The sequence below is a fragment of the Chenopodium album genome, chromosome 14 (assembly GCF_948465745.1).
Source record: "Chenopodium album chromosome 14, dcCheAlbu1.1, whole genome shotgun sequence".
Taxonomy (NCBI): Eukaryota; Viridiplantae; Streptophyta; class Magnoliopsida; order Caryophyllales; family Amaranthaceae; genus Chenopodium; species Chenopodium album.
This window is the reverse complement of record NC_137847.1, coordinates 47,798,902-47,817,968: the sequence shown is the minus strand read 5'-3', so window position 1 is coordinate 47,817,968 and position 19,067 is coordinate 47,798,902. Positions and strand designations below refer to the sequence as shown.

Below are 19,067 nucleotides of genomic sequence, written 5' to 3'. Positions count from 1 at the left end.
AATCTAGTTTGATTCGTCTTGATAAGTAGATTATTAATATCTAACTTTTATAATTTTTGCTATTTTGAGATTAAATATATTTGCGGTCAAAGATGGGTAAAAACTTGCATCGATTTACGAAACAAAATTGTAATGTAAATGAAATCTTGTATTTAAATCCCTTTGTTTAGTTTGTCCCATTTGAAATCTTGAAAGATTGTAATGTAAATGAAATCTTGTATTTAAATCCAAATCAGATTTGAATATCTAAATCTTGAAAATACTTTAAAAGTTGTACTTTCTTCGTCCTTTCTTATTTTATACGTAGGCCTCGTTCTCTTCACCTTAATTTTGCTGAACTGAAATTATTTTTGCCGATTTTAAATTAATTTTACTGAACTAAAATTATTTTTTACTGATTTTCTATTATAATTCTTCTTTAAGAAAACTGAATTTTACTGAACTGAAATTATTTTTACTGAACTGAAATTATTTTTACTGAACTGAACTTATTTTACTTAATATTATTTTTTTTAAAGTGAAGAGAATAGGGCTGTAGTATCATTTATCAAACCTTTTCCAATGAGGGGATCAATCGATATTCTATTGCCATGAGGGAAATTCTCTTATAGGTAGTAATTCGTTTGTTTGTAATTGAAGGATTAACATCTTTTCAATCCTGTATAAATTTTTACCAATGAATAATCTTGCACTATACTAGCTGAACTTGAACATAACCCACTATAAGGGCACGTAATACACTAAAAGAATGTAATTTAACTGAAATTAATAACAAATTCAGGACGAAAATAAACCACATTCTAAACAATTCTAACGTAGAGATTACGTTGTAGTAATAAAATGAGACAAAAAAATAAAAAAGAAATGTGTAATTATTAAATATATATATATATATATATATATATATATATATATATATATATATATATATATATATATATATATAAGTGATTACCAATTCAAATGATTGACCCATGCATATAAAAGTAGTTTACACTCCACTATTCAACCAAACAAAACAGAATTTCAAACCTTAATCAAAGTTTACAGTCAAAACAGAGGAAGCTGCATTGAACCTACGCTTCCACCAAAACACGCATCACCCTGACTATTCAACACTCACCCTTTTCTTTCTTTCTCTCTCTCCTCTCACAGTCTTTTTGTTTACTTTAATAATCACTCGAATTCACACCTTTCTAACAACCCTTTTATAGTTCCAAAACAGAGTTTTTATTGAATAATTATTAGTGTTTTTCATTATAGAGAAAATTAAAAAATATGGGTAATATGAGAAATATGGACCCTCAATCGATAGCCGAGAGGGCAGTTCGAGTAATCGGGTACGGGTATGATCTTACTACGGATCTTCGATTAACTTCTTGTAAAGCTGGACCTTCAGATTCAAGATTGATTGAAATTGATCATAGTTTGACTAGAGATTTGGTTTTGCCTGGTGGAATTGTTGTGCCTAATGTTCCGTCTTCTATCAAGTCTGATAAGGGCGAGCGTACTCGATTTCGGTCCGATGTCTTGTCTTTTAATCAGGTAATAACAATTTTTTTTTGGACGGAATTTGATTTCAGATGTAAATGTTTTAACCGCTAAAGTTAGTTTTTATCGTAGTTAGTTATTTTTATATTTTATGGAGTATTAATTTGATCAAAATTAGAGAAGTTAGTTTCGAAATTTGTGTTTGGTTGAGGAGTTCCTAGGTATCCTGAGGGCCACGTCAGCGCTCTCTAGACCAATAAAAATGATTGTATTTTGATGGCCAGCTTGGGACATAAGTCACATAATTTAGGATAGAAAAATACGGTGTAGTATGTTATATTGTTATCGATACATTTGTGGACCTAAGAATTTATCGTACAATTGTTGTTGGTATTTTTGTTTATATAGAACTTCATGCTCAATAAGACCAATAAAATGGAAGTATGATAAAAATTCTAGACACTTATACATATCTTGCCACTAATTAAATATACTCGCCCCTACTGTAATAAAATTAACATTTTTTTTTTTTTTGGGCACGAGTACTAAGGAGACTAGGAGAATTAGTATTCTGTGTCCGTCAACCCTATAAAGAAATGCTCCGTACTCCGTAGTATTCTGTGTCGAAGTACTTGTATATATACTTCCTCCGTTTCTTTTTAGTTGACACGTTACTTTACTCACATTTGTCAATGCACAAATCCAACCATCAATATCTTTAATTGTCGATAAGCAAAAATTATAAAAAGTTGATATTTTGAAAATATATATTGTGACGAATCTAACAACGTCTCACATGATTATATTTTTCATTACATATTAAGCACAAAACACGGTTAAAGGATAGTGTGTGAATAATGCAAAAGTCAAAACGTGTCAACTAATAAAAAACGGTGGTAGTATATATTTTCCTATATCTTATACTCTAATGTCTCTAATGACGTTTTTTTTTTTTTTCGAACTTTGGACATAAGTTCTTGACTGTTATGCATGTTTAACATACTAAGATAACAATCTATGTACTGATGCACAGTGAAAATTAATTCGAAAGTCACTCCTTTGACGAACTAGTTATGTGTATCTACTGTGTGAATGATGCAGTCTTACACTATATTTTGAATTTTTATACGTCTTGGTCACCTGGTCTGTTAGAGATAAGGCTGTGTATATAATGTCTGCCCTGAAGAATCCGCGACACAGGGTGGTTGTTAGTTTCATGTGTATGTCAATGTATTGCAACATGATACGAAGTATCATGGTATCAAAAGCACGTCTATATAGATGTAAATTGGTGTATACACTTAAACAAGACGGAACAATAAGAGATAAGCAATTGTGATTATAATCTAACATTACCAGAGTATATTATAAGCAACACTGGTTTACATAGAAGGTTTGTTCTACAGAGAATTCTATGCTAACTATACTTTCATAATTGAGTTCAATCATGAAATGCCTATCTTCCTTGACAGGCCGGCCTGAAGGCAAAGCATTAACCAGCTCCCTGCCAAGACTCGACGAGTTAATTTATATGGGGAGCTACCCTTTACATGAGGAGTGACCCGAGGAAGAAAATGCACCTGTAAAATTATTTCCTAATTCTCTGCCTTATTATGTATCGCAGATGTCAGAACGCTTCAACCAAGACCATTCGTTATCTGGTAAAATTCCCTCAGGCCATTTCAATGTTATGTTCAGCTTCAAAGGCTGCTGGCAGAAGGATGCAGGTGTGACGAAAACCCTTGCTTACGATGGTTGTTTCATCACTCTCTACACTATTGAGCTTGGAAAGTCCCTTATTACACTTTCGGAGGATATTAAACGTGAAGTGCCTTTGTCATGGGACCCTGCTGCTCTTGCTGCGTAAGGATCTACTTTGTACATTGTTCTCATTTTATGTTGCATGATTGCTTAATGATAAAATGTAGTGGAACGAGTTTATTTTTCTAGTGATAGAGTATATAAACATATTCTTGGACCTCAACCATCAGCTTAAGCTTTTGGTTGAGTTGGTCCACGAGCAGAATGTTATTGCTCAATATAGTTTGATTTTGGGATTAGTTTATGTCTTACCAATCTAGTAACTTGTATTTCAGGTTCATTGAAAAATATGGTACTCATATTGTTGTTGGGGTAAAGATGGGAGGTAAAGATGTAATACACATCAAGCAGCAAAAGAGCTCACCTCTTGAACCAGCTGAGGTGCAGAATGTACTCAAGAAGCTTGCTGATGAAAGATTTTCTGAAGATTTACAGACCCCTAAAGCACATGGAAAGCCGAAGGTACATTGTGTCTTACTGCCTATAAATTTGTTCTTGTTATAAACTTATAATTTCAATTGCATAACTTCCTGAATGTTGCTTCAAATATTTCCACCGTGCATTCGGTTTCCATGTAATTTGACTGGCACAAAACTTACATTGTTGCGGAAAATGACTGCTAATTGGATCCCTGTAAGATAATGCAGTACTCTTTACTACCCTTATTACAGAAGAAAAAGGTCTTTGTCTGCTATACAATCACCTCAGACTTTTGCAGAGAAACACACAGCTATACTTTTCCTATCCCTACACTGAAATATGTTGAGGTTTTAAGCTGAGGGAGGGTGTTAGGGGATGGCTTGCCACAGACTGTATTACATCGTGCCTCGGCTTTTATCCTTAGGAATCCTTGGCTTACAAGGTTCTGCAAGCCGGCATCCTCAAAGCTGAGTAAACTGTTCTGGAAGAAAGCCCTAGAAGCCATGCTAATCAGCAACCAAAAAGCAGTCTAATGGCCTGATGATGATTGAAAGTCTTTCTTCTAAGCATTTAGTACTAGATCAGTAGATCACATGATTTGTTCCTGAGGTCAGAGTCTAGTATCATTCCTCTTGAGGTTCACTACTTCACTGCTTTGAATGCTTGCAACGACTTATAAGTTGCTTGATCAAACTATGCTTGGATGGATGCTAATTCGTATTAAGGTTTTGGGGTACCCTATTACATAGCTAGGCTGTTCTTACTGTTTTATCAGTACCTGAAAATAACAAGTTAGGACTCAAGTACTTTAACTTTGTGCTCGGAGTGTAAGAGGGACCGTAGGTCAAACCTCTATAAGTCATGACTTCTGTCATTCAAGTTGTTTTATAGCTCAAAGGCTTGAAGGGCACATTCTAGCTTGAGATTGTAAATTGGAGGTTTCTTGATCATAAATTAATGAAATCCTCAAATTTTATTTCATTATTAGAAGCATCAGGCTTTCAGGCTTTCTAGGGTTCAATCAAGACAAAAGACTTTTTTGCTAACTACTAGAGTGTTCTTATGTTTCCTTGCTTATTAAATCTACACCTCATACAAAGTGTTCAGATTATCAGACAAATACCTTAAAATTTTATTTTAATTATGGCTTATTCCCTTTTCCAGCCTTTTAAGATTTTGCTGGTCTCTTGCTGCATTTATCGCGTTGTACTATTATGTTTCATTTCTTGGGTTAAAACTACCAAAAGAAAGTGCTTGTAGATCATTGCTGTTATGTATGTATATATATGTTTATATCCAATTGTTCAATTATTTTTGATAAAGCTTCTAGGGAAAGAGTTGCAGTCTCAACTCTTCTTGGCTTCCTTTTGTTCTTGTAGGACAAAATCCGGACTAACTGGCAGCTCCAAGCATCTTTGGCTCAATCATATCGGCCTTCTGTTACTTCTCACTCAAAGAACGATGTGAGATTTACGCGATCCTTTCATATGTTAGTGAATGTAAATTCTGTTAAGTAAATAGTGTCACATGATTAGACATAAACCAGTATTGCCATATATCTGCAGGATCTTCTGAGTATTGCACTTCGTAGGGGAGGTGTTGATATCGGAAATCACAAACAGTGGCTTTCAACTATAGCCGAGTCACCAAATGTTATATCCATGTCATTTGTGCCCATAACATCACTGTTATCTGGAGTCCAGGGCTGTGGTTTTCTCAGTCATGCTGTAAATCTGTATCTCAGATGTGAGTGTTCTGCTACACTTGCCACTTTTTCTTTTAATTCTAAAGTTGAAGCGAAACAAGCCTACCAAATCTATTGATCAAACTCATCCTGATTTTTAGACCTAAATATTTGGTGGAATGATATTAGTAACTAGCTTAGACAAACATAATTGTGATTTGTGAATAACAAGGGGGATCTCTGTTTCGAATTTTCACATACCTTATTATGTGAGTTAAGCATAAGAGAAGGACTTCACTTTTTGATTTTTTCATTTTTAAGGACCTCCTATTATTTTTTTTTTTTTTTATTTATTTTTTTTTCACCTTTGAGGACTTGTGGTTAACTTTCCGACAATTTAACTCAACTTTAACTCACCGGAGCAAATAAAATAAATAAAAATCAAAAACTTTTTGGGTTCGTTTGACATTGTCGTGGTTTTCTGTTTTTTGGTTTTTTGTTTTTTTAAAAGTATATGATATATGTCCCATAATGAATCAAAAATTATTCAAACTTATTAAAAACATGATAATTTTGAAAACTGACAACAAAAAATTGAAAACACCTTTTTCTTGTTTCCTGTTTTTGGTTTTTTGTTTTCTAAAAAACAGAAAACTAAAAACCAAAAACAATTTTTTTTAATGGATTTTATCAATTCTTTATCATGCATAAATTTTAGTTCCTGAATCAAAAGTATTTCTTTCTCATTCTCTTAGGCAGTTGCTCCACCAACGGATAATTGAATTTTTTTATTTTTACTAATTTTTTGGTTGATCGGTTTTTTATGGTGTATTATTTGATAAGGTTGATGATAGTTTTGTTTTTTATGGGTTGGATTTGATTGTTTTTGGGTTTATGTGGTTTCATATTTAATGAAAGTTCTATTTAACTACTTCCGTTTCTTAATATTTGTAATAAAGGGTTATTATGTTTGAGATATGTATAAATAATTCATTTTTTGTAAATAATAAGAAACTGAAGTAATATTTTATTCATTTTTTTCTCATTTTATTTTTGGACAAAGAGACTTGATAAAAGTTGGTAATTTGTGACATCTGTTTCGGGTTAGTACTGGATTTTGATTTGATGAATCTAGTTCAAAGTTCATTAAATTAAATGATATGGTGTTTATTATTAAATTGGTAAATTAATAGAAATGGTTGCATTGGAGGAAGAGAAATTGTTCACACTTAAACTACTTAATTAAAAGTGTAAAAAAAAAAAAAAAAAAAAAAGGGAGACCCTTAAAGGTGAAAAAAAAAAGGAATGTTAGGTCCTAGAGTTTTGTTAACTTACTTATTAATAATGTTAGAACTTTATGCTTAACTCACCTTGAGTTAACTTAACTCCATTTTGGCCGGAAATCAAAACTTAGGTCCTCAAAGGTGAAAAAAAAAGTGGGAGATTCTTAAAAGTGAAAAAATCGAAAAGTAAAGTGTTTCTATTATACTTAACTCTTATTATGTTGAAGATCGAAGAATGGATACATTTTAAAAAGTTTGATCATCTTACTTTAATTAAAGCTGCCTACCCTTATCAGAATTGGCATTTCATGTCTCATTTGTATTAACACTAAAAGTAAGTTATGTGCTTATACATGTGCAGATAAGCCACCTATTGATGACCTTGCTGAATTTCTTGAGTACCAGTTGCCTCGGCAGTGGGCTCCTGCATATGGTGATCTTCCATTAAGCCTTAGACGAAAGAAAGATGCATCTCCGTCATTGCCATATGCATTAATGGGTCCTAAGCTTTATGTCAATGTTGTGCCTGTGGACACTGGAAATAGACCTGTTACTGGAATACGGCTTTTCCTGGAAGGTAAGAAGAGTGACCGTCTTGCAATCCATCTCCAGCATCTTTCAGCTCTTCCAAAGATCATCCAACTTTCTGATGATCACACCAGCCAACATAGTGATCAACATCTAGAAAAAGACTACATAGAACCTATCAAGTGGAGCATGTTTTCCCATGTTTACACTGCCCCAGTTGAGCATAATCATTTATCTACTGATGATACTGCCCCAATTGTAACAAAGGCATGGTTTGAGGTCAAACCCGTTAGCATGAAAAAGGTTCTGTTTTTGAGGCTTGGATTTTCCATGGTGGCCTCTGCAAGAGTTCGCAGATCAGAATGGGATGAATCAACCACCTTATCTCGGAAATCAGGGATGTTCTCAAAGATCAGTGGACGATTTAGTGGAGGATTAACCCCACAACCAGAACCCCAGAAGCCGGATATAAACTCAGGCCTCTATCCTGGTGGCCCTCCTGCTCCTGCTTCAACACCAAAGCTTTCAAGTATTGTTGATTCCAAGGAAATGGTTAGAGGCCCAGAAGACCATCCTGGATATTGGGTGGTCACCGGAGCAAAGCTGTGTATGCAGGGTGGGAAGATCAGCATGAAAGCTAAGTTTTCATTGTTGACCATGATTACAGATTCAGAGGATTCAATGTCTATGTAAATTATGTCTTACATTAGTCAGAGATTTTTTTTATTTTATTTTTTGTAAGTAAATACTGTAGATTCATATACTGGTAGTTGTTTTCATTAGGTTCCTGAAATTTTTTTGTGGCTAACTGTCCTTCAGGAGCAGGTTGCCTATTCTTTTTACCTTTTTTTTTTTTTTTTTTTTTTTTTCTTCTTCTTTTTTAATATTTGTGTGTTTGTGGTGGGAGGATACTGCCCAACACCTCTGTATTATATCAGGTTATCAAGATGCAGACTACATTATGTTTTGTAAATATATGTTTCCATTCAATGCGCCAGTAAACTTCTGTAGTTATATAAGCAATCCAGACACATGTAATGTACTTGCATTTCTGTCTTACTGTCTTTCCAACTAGAGAATATATTTGTACTCTCAAGATGTGCAGAATATGCTGTAGTCTATGTTATTCAGACTCAAACAGGTATTATGCAAATGGCAAACCCTGCTACAATGTTAAAAAAAAAAAAAAAATCATGCTTATGGTCTAATTTTAAGTTTCCAATTGTCCAAATTCATGGAGCATCGAGTACCTGGCACATATACTAGAGGTAATATATTAGCACATTAGATGCATAAAACTAAGAAATAGAAGCAAGAAATGGTTAGATCACAGTTTAAAGATTCTTTCGGTACCATTCCCAAAATAAGCTGATCCTTCCTTAGAACAAAGTGGAGGAACATTTTGAAGCATTTCATCTCTATATCTGTAGATATACAGCAAAACTCAACTCTGTATAACATTAAAACAGAGAACTAAACATTTGTAAGTGAAGGAAAATGTTTTGTTCTTCATTTTTGTGATTCCTGTAATCTTCTGCAATTCAATATTACCAGTAATCTCCACAGGAACATGAACCATCTTTGAAATGATGGTACCTGTTTGTATCTCTGACAATAATCTCTCTAGAGACTATCTTACAGATGAACTTGAAAGCTGTATGGCAATCCAAGCAAATCCGAAGATTCTTCTTGACCCTAATGGGAGCACCTGGTGGGGTTGCTATAAGTGCAAAAGAAACAGCGAGTTTTTCACTATGATGAAGCAGCAGCAACTCCTTTTCGCTTTGTTCAACATCATGGAGATCAGTCTCCAGCATAGGTACATACCCTTCCTTCATCATGAGATCTTTAATCTCATTCAACTTTGCATATATTTCCACACTTCTGGGGTGGCTATTATCTCCTACAATAAATGTGTGAATCTTATCTTTCACCTCAACCCAACTCATTCCAGGCTCCTTTTTAACCTTAGTTTCTTTCATCATTTTCCTCATTTCTGAAACATTCTGCCACATTCCAGCTGATGCATACAGGTTGGCCAGCAGAATGTGCGTGCCAGATTTCTCTGGCTCAAGGGCAAAAAGCTTCTCCGCTGCACGTTGTCCTAGCTCCACGTTCTTGTGAATTTTTGCAGCACCAAGAAGTGCTCCCCATACTGCTCCATTTGCTTCATATGGCATATTGTTCACAAGCTCTAATGCTTCATCTAATTTCCCAGCTCGACCAAGGATATCAATCATGCAAGCATAATGTTCTTGAGTAGGCTTTATGCCGTATAATCTTTCCATTGATTGGAAGTATTCTTTGGCTTCTTCAACCATACCTGTGTGACTGCATGCACATAGGACACTGACTAAAGTAACATGGTTTGGGCAAACACCATCCTCAACCATCTGATCATATAATTGTAGTGCTTCTTTTCCATGCCCATGTTGAGCAAGTCCTCCGATTATAGCAGACCATGACACTATTCCTTTCTCACTTAGCCTTGAGAAGGAAAGGGTTGCATCATCTATACATCCACATTTAGCATACATGTTAACAAGGGAATTCCCAGCAAAGGTGTCAGACATGTACCCAAGTTTTAATACATGAACATGCATTTGTTTTCCTTGTTCGTAGGCAGATAAATTAGCACACGCATTTAAGAGAGCACTGCAAGCAAAAGGATCTGGCAATACACCTATAGCTTGCATTTCCTTATAAATCTTCAGCGCTTCTTCACCTAGTCCAAACTGAGAATAAGCCGTAATCATGGTAGTAAAAGATGCCAAATCTCCTATTTTAGATTCATGAAATTTCTTTGCCGCATCTTTAATGTTGCCAAGCTTCCCATATGAGTCAACAAGGCTATTCACAACGTAATTATCAGATTGAAGACCTGATTTTATGGAAATTGCGTGAACTTGCTGACAAACATCAACTTCCTGCAAGCTAGTTATGCATTTGAGGACTGCTGATAATGTAGTCTTATTAAAACCTACTCCCTCTTTATACATCTCAATGAAAATTCTTAAAGCTTCTTTATCATCTCCCTTTGATGAGTAACCTGAGATCATAGCATTCCATGCAATCAAGTCTTTCTCTGATATTGATTTAAAAACAGTATTTGCCTCCTCCATTGAACCACATTTGGAATACATATCAAGCAGACCAACATCAGTGAACAAATCTGCATTGGTATCCATCTTAATCAAAGTAGAATGAAGCTGTCTACCCAAAACTTTCAGTTCTAATCCGGCACAAGCCTTTAGAGCACTCGATAATGTGAATAAATTTGGATATACACCCAAACTGTTCATCTGACCAAACAATTCCAAAGCCAACTTATGTTCATCTTGAAGCACAGAACCGGCAATAATGGCATTCCAAGTTACAATATCTGGCTCCTTAACATTCTCAAATACAAGAAGAGCACCTTTAATTTCCCCGACTTTAGCATACATATCAACAAGTGCATTAGCTGAGAACTGATCAGCTTCATGTCCAAACTTTATTAAGTACCCATGAAGTTTTCTTCCCAAAGTAACATCCCCTTTTCCTGCACAGGCATTCAGCATACTCGAGAGACTAAACTCATTTGGTCTCATATTAGTCGAAACCATTTCATTGAACAAACGAATCGCCTCTTCGAAAAAATACCCTTGCACATAGCAAGAAAACAAAGCATTCCACGAAACAACACTCCTTTCGGGAATTTCATCAAATAACCTCCTCGAATCCTCATATTCTCTGCATTTTGCATAAACAACCACCAAGGTATTCGCAACAAAAACATCAAAACCAAACCCTGCAACCAATGCCAACTTATGAATTTGCTTCCCATACCTCAAATCCTCCCTAATTCCACAAGCCTTAAGCGCACTCGAAAATGCGAACTCATTACAAATTATACCCAAAGAGTGCATTTCCTGAAAAGCCAAAAGGGCTTCCTTGGGCATTCCATTTTGGACATACCCAGATATAATAGCTGACCAAGAAACCAAGTCTGGTTCAGGACTTTCGTCGAGCAGTTTGCGGGCATACTCGAAAACGCGACATTTGGAGTATAAATTAATCAAATGGTTCCGAAGTTTCACATCGATCAACAACCCAGTTTTAGTTAATTGAGCATGAACTTGTAATCCAGGACCAAGCGACTTGATTTGGCAGCAATATGATAAATGCTCAGAAAAGGGTACAAAGGTAGGAGAAATAAAACCCTTTTCAGATAAATTATTGAAATAATCAGATTGATGATTTTCGCTAAATTTGGGTAATGTGTGGAAGTTTTTTGGAGTGAAGATTGAATTTGGGGAGAGAAAAAGAGGGAAATTTTTGAATGGCTGGTAAAATTGTTGGTTAAGGGTTGCTTGGAGGGAAAATAAACGACGAATGTTCATGATCCATTAGTTGACTCCAACACAAACTAACGCAATTAAGTAAAATCAATATGAAACTCTCAATGTTGCAACTTATAATGTGGTACTCCGTATTCAATACTACGCACTACCTCCGGTTTACATTATTCGTAACAAAGGGGATGTAGTGTATGAGATCCATACCCGACACTTAGGTAACAAATGAGTGGATGTCAGCTAGTTTAGTTGCTAAACAAATTTTATTTATTCTACGACAAAACACATATTGGGCAACCTCGTTGCATAGCTTGGAATAACTAAGTGTTTGTCATCGTAAGATGATGAGATCGAGATAAAATAACGTAGTTTAGTTGCTTAAAGAAAGTGTGGAATTTAATACACGAGATAAAATAATATCTATATCCTGTTGTGGCTCTTTCGACACTATAGTTTTTTACTTTTTTTTTTTTCACAAAATATGAAACATAAATGAAAAGCCAATGCATATATGATTCACTAGAAAACTGGAAAGAGCAATTAGGTTCTGATTTTAAGGATCCTGTTACAAAATCTTAACTTCTTTTGATCACTTCGGAATAATTAAAGTCATCTAGACTTTTGCCTCCTGCTTTTAGTAATTATTTTTTATTTATTTATTTATTTTTTTTTTGAAAGACTTGCTTTCTCTGTTTCAATTTATTAATATTAACATTGGAAAAAGAAAAAAAAAAAAACCTTTAATCTGAACCAAACTTAAAAGCTACAAAATACTTGTATGAATTTACTCTATACAATATAATTGGTGAGTGATTAGTCGATTTCACCCAGGCCAAGTCATTTTATATCAAACTGAGCCAAAGCTCAATAGATTACACTGCAAGTTGAAAATATTGATTTTTCGCCTTTTCCACTATATATCATTGAGTTTTAACGTGATTCACTATATACCATAAAAAAATTTCAAATTCACCATATACCATTCAGTCTAACAAAAATGTCACAACATGCCATTAATGACTAGCGGACGTTAATATCGTTAGTCGTTAAGGCTAATAAGGCCACGTGGCAACATATAATTGGTTCCCTTTTAAATTATTTAATTTAATTATAAAAAATTATCAAAAAAAATAAACAACCACCCACGTCGACCCAGCCAGCCACCATCCTGTCCTGACACCGCCCGTCGGTGCGGAATCCGACCCAGCCAGCCACCACCACTATCCCACCACCTTAACCCTCTCCCTCAGCTCCCTTGAAAAAATTTCGCTCCTCAACCACCGATGCCCAAACCCATTCCCCGTACCGGCGAACCTAAGTCACCCCTCCCTCTTCCATCTCAACCCTTTTCCCCTTTCTGAACCACCACCCCAAAACCCTAAAACCCCAAAATCAAATTCTAGGGTTTCGATTTTGGGTTGGTTGTTTGCAGCTAAATTGGGTGGCGGCGAGCGAGGGAGGGGGATCTAGGCCGTCAGCGTTGGGTTTCAGCATGGTGGGTGGAAGGGCTGCAAGGGGGAGGCATTTTTGGCTGGGTGGAGGGAGCATTTGGGTTGGGTATGGTGGTTCAACGGAGGGATACGGGCACCGACAAAAGGCTGGGTGAGGGGCGACACCGACGCGGTGGTGGTTTTGTTGGGTTTTGATGAGTCCGACTAAGGTGAGGGGCGACACCGACGCGGTGGTGGTTTTGTTGGGTTTTGATGAGTCCGACTAACTGCGAAAATAAAACCCGAGCCCAAGGAAAAACTCACAATTAATATAACCAAAAGACATAAATAATAAGATTAGAGAAAAGACTAAATTACCCTTAATGCGTGCTTCGCTCGACCAACGGAGCTCTTACTTGTGAAAGGTAAGCCTCTCAAGCGCAACGACCTCTGACGATATCCACCCACAACACGACCCCGACTGGTCTTTTACTTGGAGGTTAGCCAAGTCGGACCAAAACACTACTCGAGTAATTAACGAACTTAAAGGTTTTCTCTCAAGTGGAGATGCCTTATTGAGTTCTTACTCAAGTGAGTTTCCCCAATTACCAAGGGGGATATTTATAGGGAAACTCAAGTGAGAAATCCACTCTCCCATCAATGTGGGAGAGTTGGTAAAATCAATTTTCCCTTTTTATTTTTAAATAAAAAATAAAAGAAAATAGGCAACAACTAATTAATCAACATGTGGCATTCTAAGAGGAGAGGTTAGGTAAGGACCACAAGGGGAGGGGGGGACCAATACTTGATCCCCAAGGCTCTAAAAACCGCCCCTCATTACTCTTAGCTCCAACGAGTGGCTGCCACGTGGCAGGCCAAGCCTTGGCACCCAAGCAGCCTTGTTGGCGCTTGGTGTGCGCGGCTAGGCCTGCTGCTAGGCGCATGCATTATGCGGCAGTGCTGCTGCCTCGGCCCAGCATGCCACACATTGCTTGCGGGCTACTGGCCGAGGGCACTGCGCGCCACATTGCTAGCACGCTAGCGCGCTGCTAGCTAGCTAGCACTACTAGCTTGATGCTGTTACTGCCCACACATGCTAGCACGACTTGCTAGCCATGTGCTAGCAGTGGTGCGCTAGCATGCCGCAACACCAACCAGCCAGCCTAAGCTCGGTTTGGTGCGCATGCTAGCCACCTTGCTATACCAAATGGCCTTAGCACTCGGTTTGCTCGGGTGTAGACACCCAAATGTGTCTCCCAAAAACCAAACCCAGTGATGAATACCTTTTGCGTCGAATGATTATCGAATGAGGTGAAAGTGTGAAAGGTCAAGTGTTGAGGTTGGTATTAGATAAACAGGTTTAGGGTTAACCTATTGTTTGCATGTTAGTCAGAAAACGCACATGGATACGAGAAGAATGAAGTAGAGGCCTATTTAGGGCAGATTCAATCTCTTTTAGGTTGGATTTGTACCTTCATCCCCGAACCCTATTTGGTTCAACACCTTTTGGAGTTGACGATCTCATGGATTGTTAAGGAGTGTAATCTTCACCTTGTGAACGGTTTACAAGTTCCTAAAACTTGTTGGCGACTCTTTTGCTCCAGCTTCCTTTCCTTTGGACGCCACCATGCTTAAGTGCATGATCACAGTGGGGTTCAAGCTTGGGGTTAATGGCTTGAAATATTCCCTACAGTTTTTGGCGACTTCACTGGGGAGTATTTCTATTTTAATTTCTAAAATTTATTTTGGCAATGATTTAGAATGAGCGGATGAGACTCGAAAATTTCTAAGTATTTCATGTGCGTAATTTTGATTAGCATTATTGTCATATGCATAAAAAAGGTCCTCATTGGATAGACCATCCGAAATGAGTAAAATACATAGGATTTTTACACGTAGGAAATTTGAGAAATATCTTTCACAACTAGAATTGAAATAACGCTGCGAAATCTGGAAAATTCTAAGAACGTAGATACCTGCTGAGGCATGTAGGAACTAGCGTCTAGAAAACAAGGCTTGTCGCCTGTAAAGTGCTGCTGTCGCCTGGCGACAGAGGCACTTTTGCGGTGACAGTTCCTGTAGTCTGGCGCCAAGTTCTTCCAATACCGAGCCAGAACTCTGCCTTCTTGTTTTGACCATTTCTAGCACTGTTGGCTCGATTCTACTTCTTGATTGAGTTTTTCTCACTTTTCTAAAACCCATATGTGTTCTACATATGGACATAACCCTCTGGGGGTTCACGCTCCATCTACCCAATCGAACGCTCCTGGCAACGACGGGTACATCCGAGTTTGTGAATCTACCAAACCATGGAAGCAAGTTTTTAACTTGCGGGGTTCCACCCACTCGCGCCAACCCTTCCAAAGGTAAGGCTTCCGCGCGGTGCATCCGGACTCATAACCATGGACCCTCTTTGACTAACCCATATCCCGAACTTTAGAGAAATAGAGCCATGGTTAGTTTGCAAACTCATTGCATCATGTTGTGACTACTTGACTATTTGTGCATTCTTTGCTTGTGCATACTTTATATGTGCTAACCGTTTTTTTGACTTGTGTTTAAGTCTAAATAAACCAATTAATGAATAAAAAGGACTTTGTCTAATTAATGAATTAATTAATTAATTTGACTAATTAAAGACTAATGAAGTAATTAATCTGACTTAGTACGACTTTAGGCATGACCCCTTAGAGTAAAATTACTGGAAACAGTCCCAGATCAATGTTCCAGAAATGGCGCAGGAGTTTGGGCTGTGGCGCCGCAGTTTACTGCTTGTCGCCTGGCGACAAGCTTTAAATTGTGGCGACAGTTCTGTTGTTCCGGCGACAGTCTAGATTCTTACTCGAGTCATCATGACGAGTCTAATTAACAGTCTGCTAATCAGTTTAATCAATTTGTTAAGTCCTTAGTTGAGTCTAGGCACCTAGTCCCATGGTCATACACAAGAGTCAAAGCATGTCACTTGCACTCACTCATAAAACACACACTTAACATGTATGTCACACCTTGACCATGTCTAGAGAGTCTTGAATGCGTGTTTTCCGTCATTTTTTTTAGGGAGGTAAGTCGGATATTAATCCTCCAATTAAACCACCTGTTTGAACCCATTCCCAAAAATATACACCCTATTTTTGTTTTTTATAACCATAAAGTCAAAATCAATTTGAGTCAAGTCATTAAAACAAATATGGTTTAATCTACAGCGCGTGGTTAAGAAAGGAAGGGCGTTTAATCAAGGATAACACTTTCGTTCAAGTCTCACTTTTTGATAAGCCAATCAATCGAAGAAGGAAAGCTAAGAAGACAATGGCAAGTCAGGAAGAAGTCAACGAACTCAGGGGACAGGTAGCTAACATGGCTGAAATGTTGAAGAGTCTGACTCTTCAAATCAATGACCCTGCAAGACAACAACAGATGGAGCTCATCCAGGAAAGCTTGAGCAGATTATCTAATGACTATAGATTGCAAGGCATTAGCTCACAAGGGGTCTCGGTGGACAAGGATATTCTTCCACAGAAGTTCAATGCCAACGACATCCCGAAATTCAAAGCAATGGATAACCCTTATTTTCATTTAAGAGCTTTTGAAACTGTAATGAATATTAAGGGAATAGAAAAAAAAAGCTTTTCATTCTGTATTTTCTCTATCTTTAGAAACCGTTTGTCAACAATGGTATTTCTCTCTTGATAAAGAGAAAACCTCCAGTTGGGAGTCAATTGTAAACGCTTTCATTGATAGATATAAATGCAATATTCAAGTTGAAACTGATCATAGGGAACTTGAAATACTCAAGCAGAAAGAGAATGAAGGCTTTACTTCTTTCTTTAATAAATGGAGGGAAACTTCTGCAAAGATGGTTGAGGTGCCTAGTGAGAAAGAATCTGTGAGGATGTTTATCAAGAACCTCCAAGAAAAATATTCCAAGCATCTCAAATACCAAAATAACTTGCACACCTTTAAGGTCGTCTATGACATTGGTATCAATATTGAAGACGACATAGCTAAATAGAAAGTTGCTAATAGTACCTCTAGTAGTGGCTAGAAAGGCAAGAAGAACGACAATCCTTCTTCTTCCAAAACCACCCACTCAAATAATGTTAGCACCTTTAACTTGATTGAAGTCCTCGCCATGAATAATCAAGGACAAAAGAAACCACTTAGGAGGAACTTTACTCCTATTGGTATGAGTTATGACACCGCATTCGATCGCTTACATGCAAAAGGTTTTATAACTCCCATAGGACCGTTTGGGGACCCACCTGTCGAGAAGAGAACGACTAGCTGGAACCCCAATGCACTTTGCAAATATCATCAGGGTAGGGGCCATCTCACAGAAAATTGTTGGAAGCTAAAGAAAGCAATCCAAGATTTAATTGATAACAACAAACTTCCATTGCCCCCTACAAGCAAGAATTCAAGTATTAATAACGCACCACTGTCAGATTCCTTGGCTATTTCCGATGAGGAAAATCAGGTTGACCCCTCGAACCTCATCAAACCTGTCGAAGCTATTGAAGAAGAGGAGGAAATCTTCGAAGATGCCGAGGATCATTTTCCTTGTGGACAAGAACCTGCGACAAAACAAGAAGTGTGTATCCTTATTCATATTGTGTTGGAAGCAAGAGAATTATTACGCGAGGCCATGGAGGTGGTAAAGGAACGAAATGAGCTACTCAAAAGTAGACCTCCACCTAAAGAGAAGAAATCATTCTCCCTCCAAGTAATTGACACACCCAAAAGGAGCAATAGGCCATACACTCCAATTGGAACTTCTTATGCAAACATGTTCAAAATGCTCTCCGAGAATGGTAAAATTCAACCTCTCGAACCAAGACCATTTGAATCACTAAAAAGGATAGATAGGTACTACTGTCCATATCATCAATCGGGAGGAAATACTATAGAAAATTTTTTCAAGTTTAAAGACGTGGTCCAAAGATTGATTGATAACAAGAAGCTAGTTCAAATCCCACAAGAACGAGATGCTACCATTAATGGGGTTTGGGATAGTGATGATGAGGATCTCTACCTTAAGGACGTCGAAGAAACTCCACTCTCGACAATATATCCGGCAGGTGACATTTGGAATGAAGAGGATTCACCTATAGATGTCCTCACAAGATCCGGGAGAATACAACCTCCCATTACTACACAACATATTCCTACTACTCAGCAAGTCACCATACCAATCATAGAAGACAATGATGTTGTCAAACAATTAAAAAAGACTAAGGTCGAAATGAACGTATGGAAACTTCTAGCTACATCCCGAGAACATAGAATTGCAGTCATGGATGCCTTAGCTAAAGTAGGGATAGAATAGGAAACTACTCCTGAGGGGTTGGCTAATTTCCTCACGAGTGATCTCCCAAGTCCTACTAATTTGATCACTTTTTCCGAAAAAGATCTACCCCCGGAAGGTGATAAACACAACAAAGCTCTCAACCTCACAGTAATTTGCAAGAGAATGAACGTCCCTATGACTCTTGTAGATAATGGATCGGCAATTAACGTTTGCCCACTTAGAACTGCGAGGATGTTGGGGATAAGGGATGAAGATTTATCTCCATCAACACAAGGGATAAGAGCTTACGATAACTCACATCGCCAAGCATTAGGCACAATTACCATGAACATAACGACGAGAGTAATTGAGCATGCCACCACATTCCAAGTGGTAGATATTAAGGCTTCGTTCAACTTACTGTTGGGACGCCCTTGGCTTCATGACCTCAAGGCCATCCCTTCATCTCTTCACCAACAAGTGAAAGCCATAGTTGGAGGAGTACCAATTACAATCGATGCTTCACCTATGAGGATCAAAACAGTAGAAAACCCACTAATCAATGTGGAGCACGATGAGAATGACGAAGATCTGTGGGGCTTTAATGAAGAGGTCTCCTTGATCGAGGAAGATGAAAGGACCCTTCTTCGCTACGATCTCCACTCAAACATGATAACTAATGCTATCTTGAGAAAACAAGGACACTTCCCTGGAATGACCCTAGGAAAGAAGAAAGGGATAGCAAAAAAGATGGGATTACCTAGCCTCCCTAAATTAGATACTTTCGGA

General features: G+C 37.4%; 1 protein-coding gene and 1 pseudogene across 2 annotated transcripts; one reads left to right on the top strand and one right to left on the bottom strand.

Moving 5' to 3' along the window:
• The first annotated feature begins 1,005 nt into the window (after window positions 1–1,005).
• LOC145577383 (MACPF domain-containing protein NSL1-like) lies at window positions 1,006–8,200 on the top strand. Of its 2 annotated transcripts, none has more exons than XM_081634794.1 (6): window positions 1,006–1,545; window positions 3,116–3,354; window positions 3,588–3,774; window positions 5,112–5,195; window positions 5,298–5,478; window positions 7,061–8,200. In XM_081634794.1, the coding sequence occupies exons 1-6, from the start codon at window positions 1,279–1,281 to the stop codon at window positions 7,918–7,920; spliced, it is 1,818 nt and encodes a 605-aa protein (XP_081490920.1). In that variant the 5' UTR covers window positions 1,006–1,278; the 3' UTR covers window positions 7,921–8,200. The 2 variants fall into 2 exon arrangements, with proteins under 2 accessions (XP_081490920.1, XP_081490921.1); XM_081634795.1 differs by having other exon boundaries at window positions 1,408–1,545; window positions 2,964–3,354.
• Window positions 8,201–8,636: 436 nt separating this feature from the next.
• LOC145577382 (pentatricopeptide repeat-containing protein At3g12770 pseudogene) lies at window positions 8,637–11,609 on the bottom strand (annotated as a pseudogene).
• Window positions 11,610–19,067: the final 7,458 nt, after the last annotated feature.

What these genes read in the sequence shown, in the direction of transcription:
- LOC145577383 (XM_081634794.1), top strand. Translation starts at nt 1,279, where the DNA reads ATGGGTAATATGAGAAATATGGACCCTCAATCGATAGCCGAGAGGGCA. An exon ending in AAGCACATGGAAAGCCGAAG is followed by an intron (nt 3,775 to 5,111) that starts GTACATTGTGTC and finishes TTGTTCTTGTAG; the next exon opens with GACAAAATCCGGACTAACTG. An exon ending in CTTCTCACTCAAAGAACGAT is followed by an intron (nt 5,196 to 5,297) that starts GTGAGATTTACG and finishes ATATATCTGCAG; the next exon opens with GATCTTCTGAGTATTGCACT.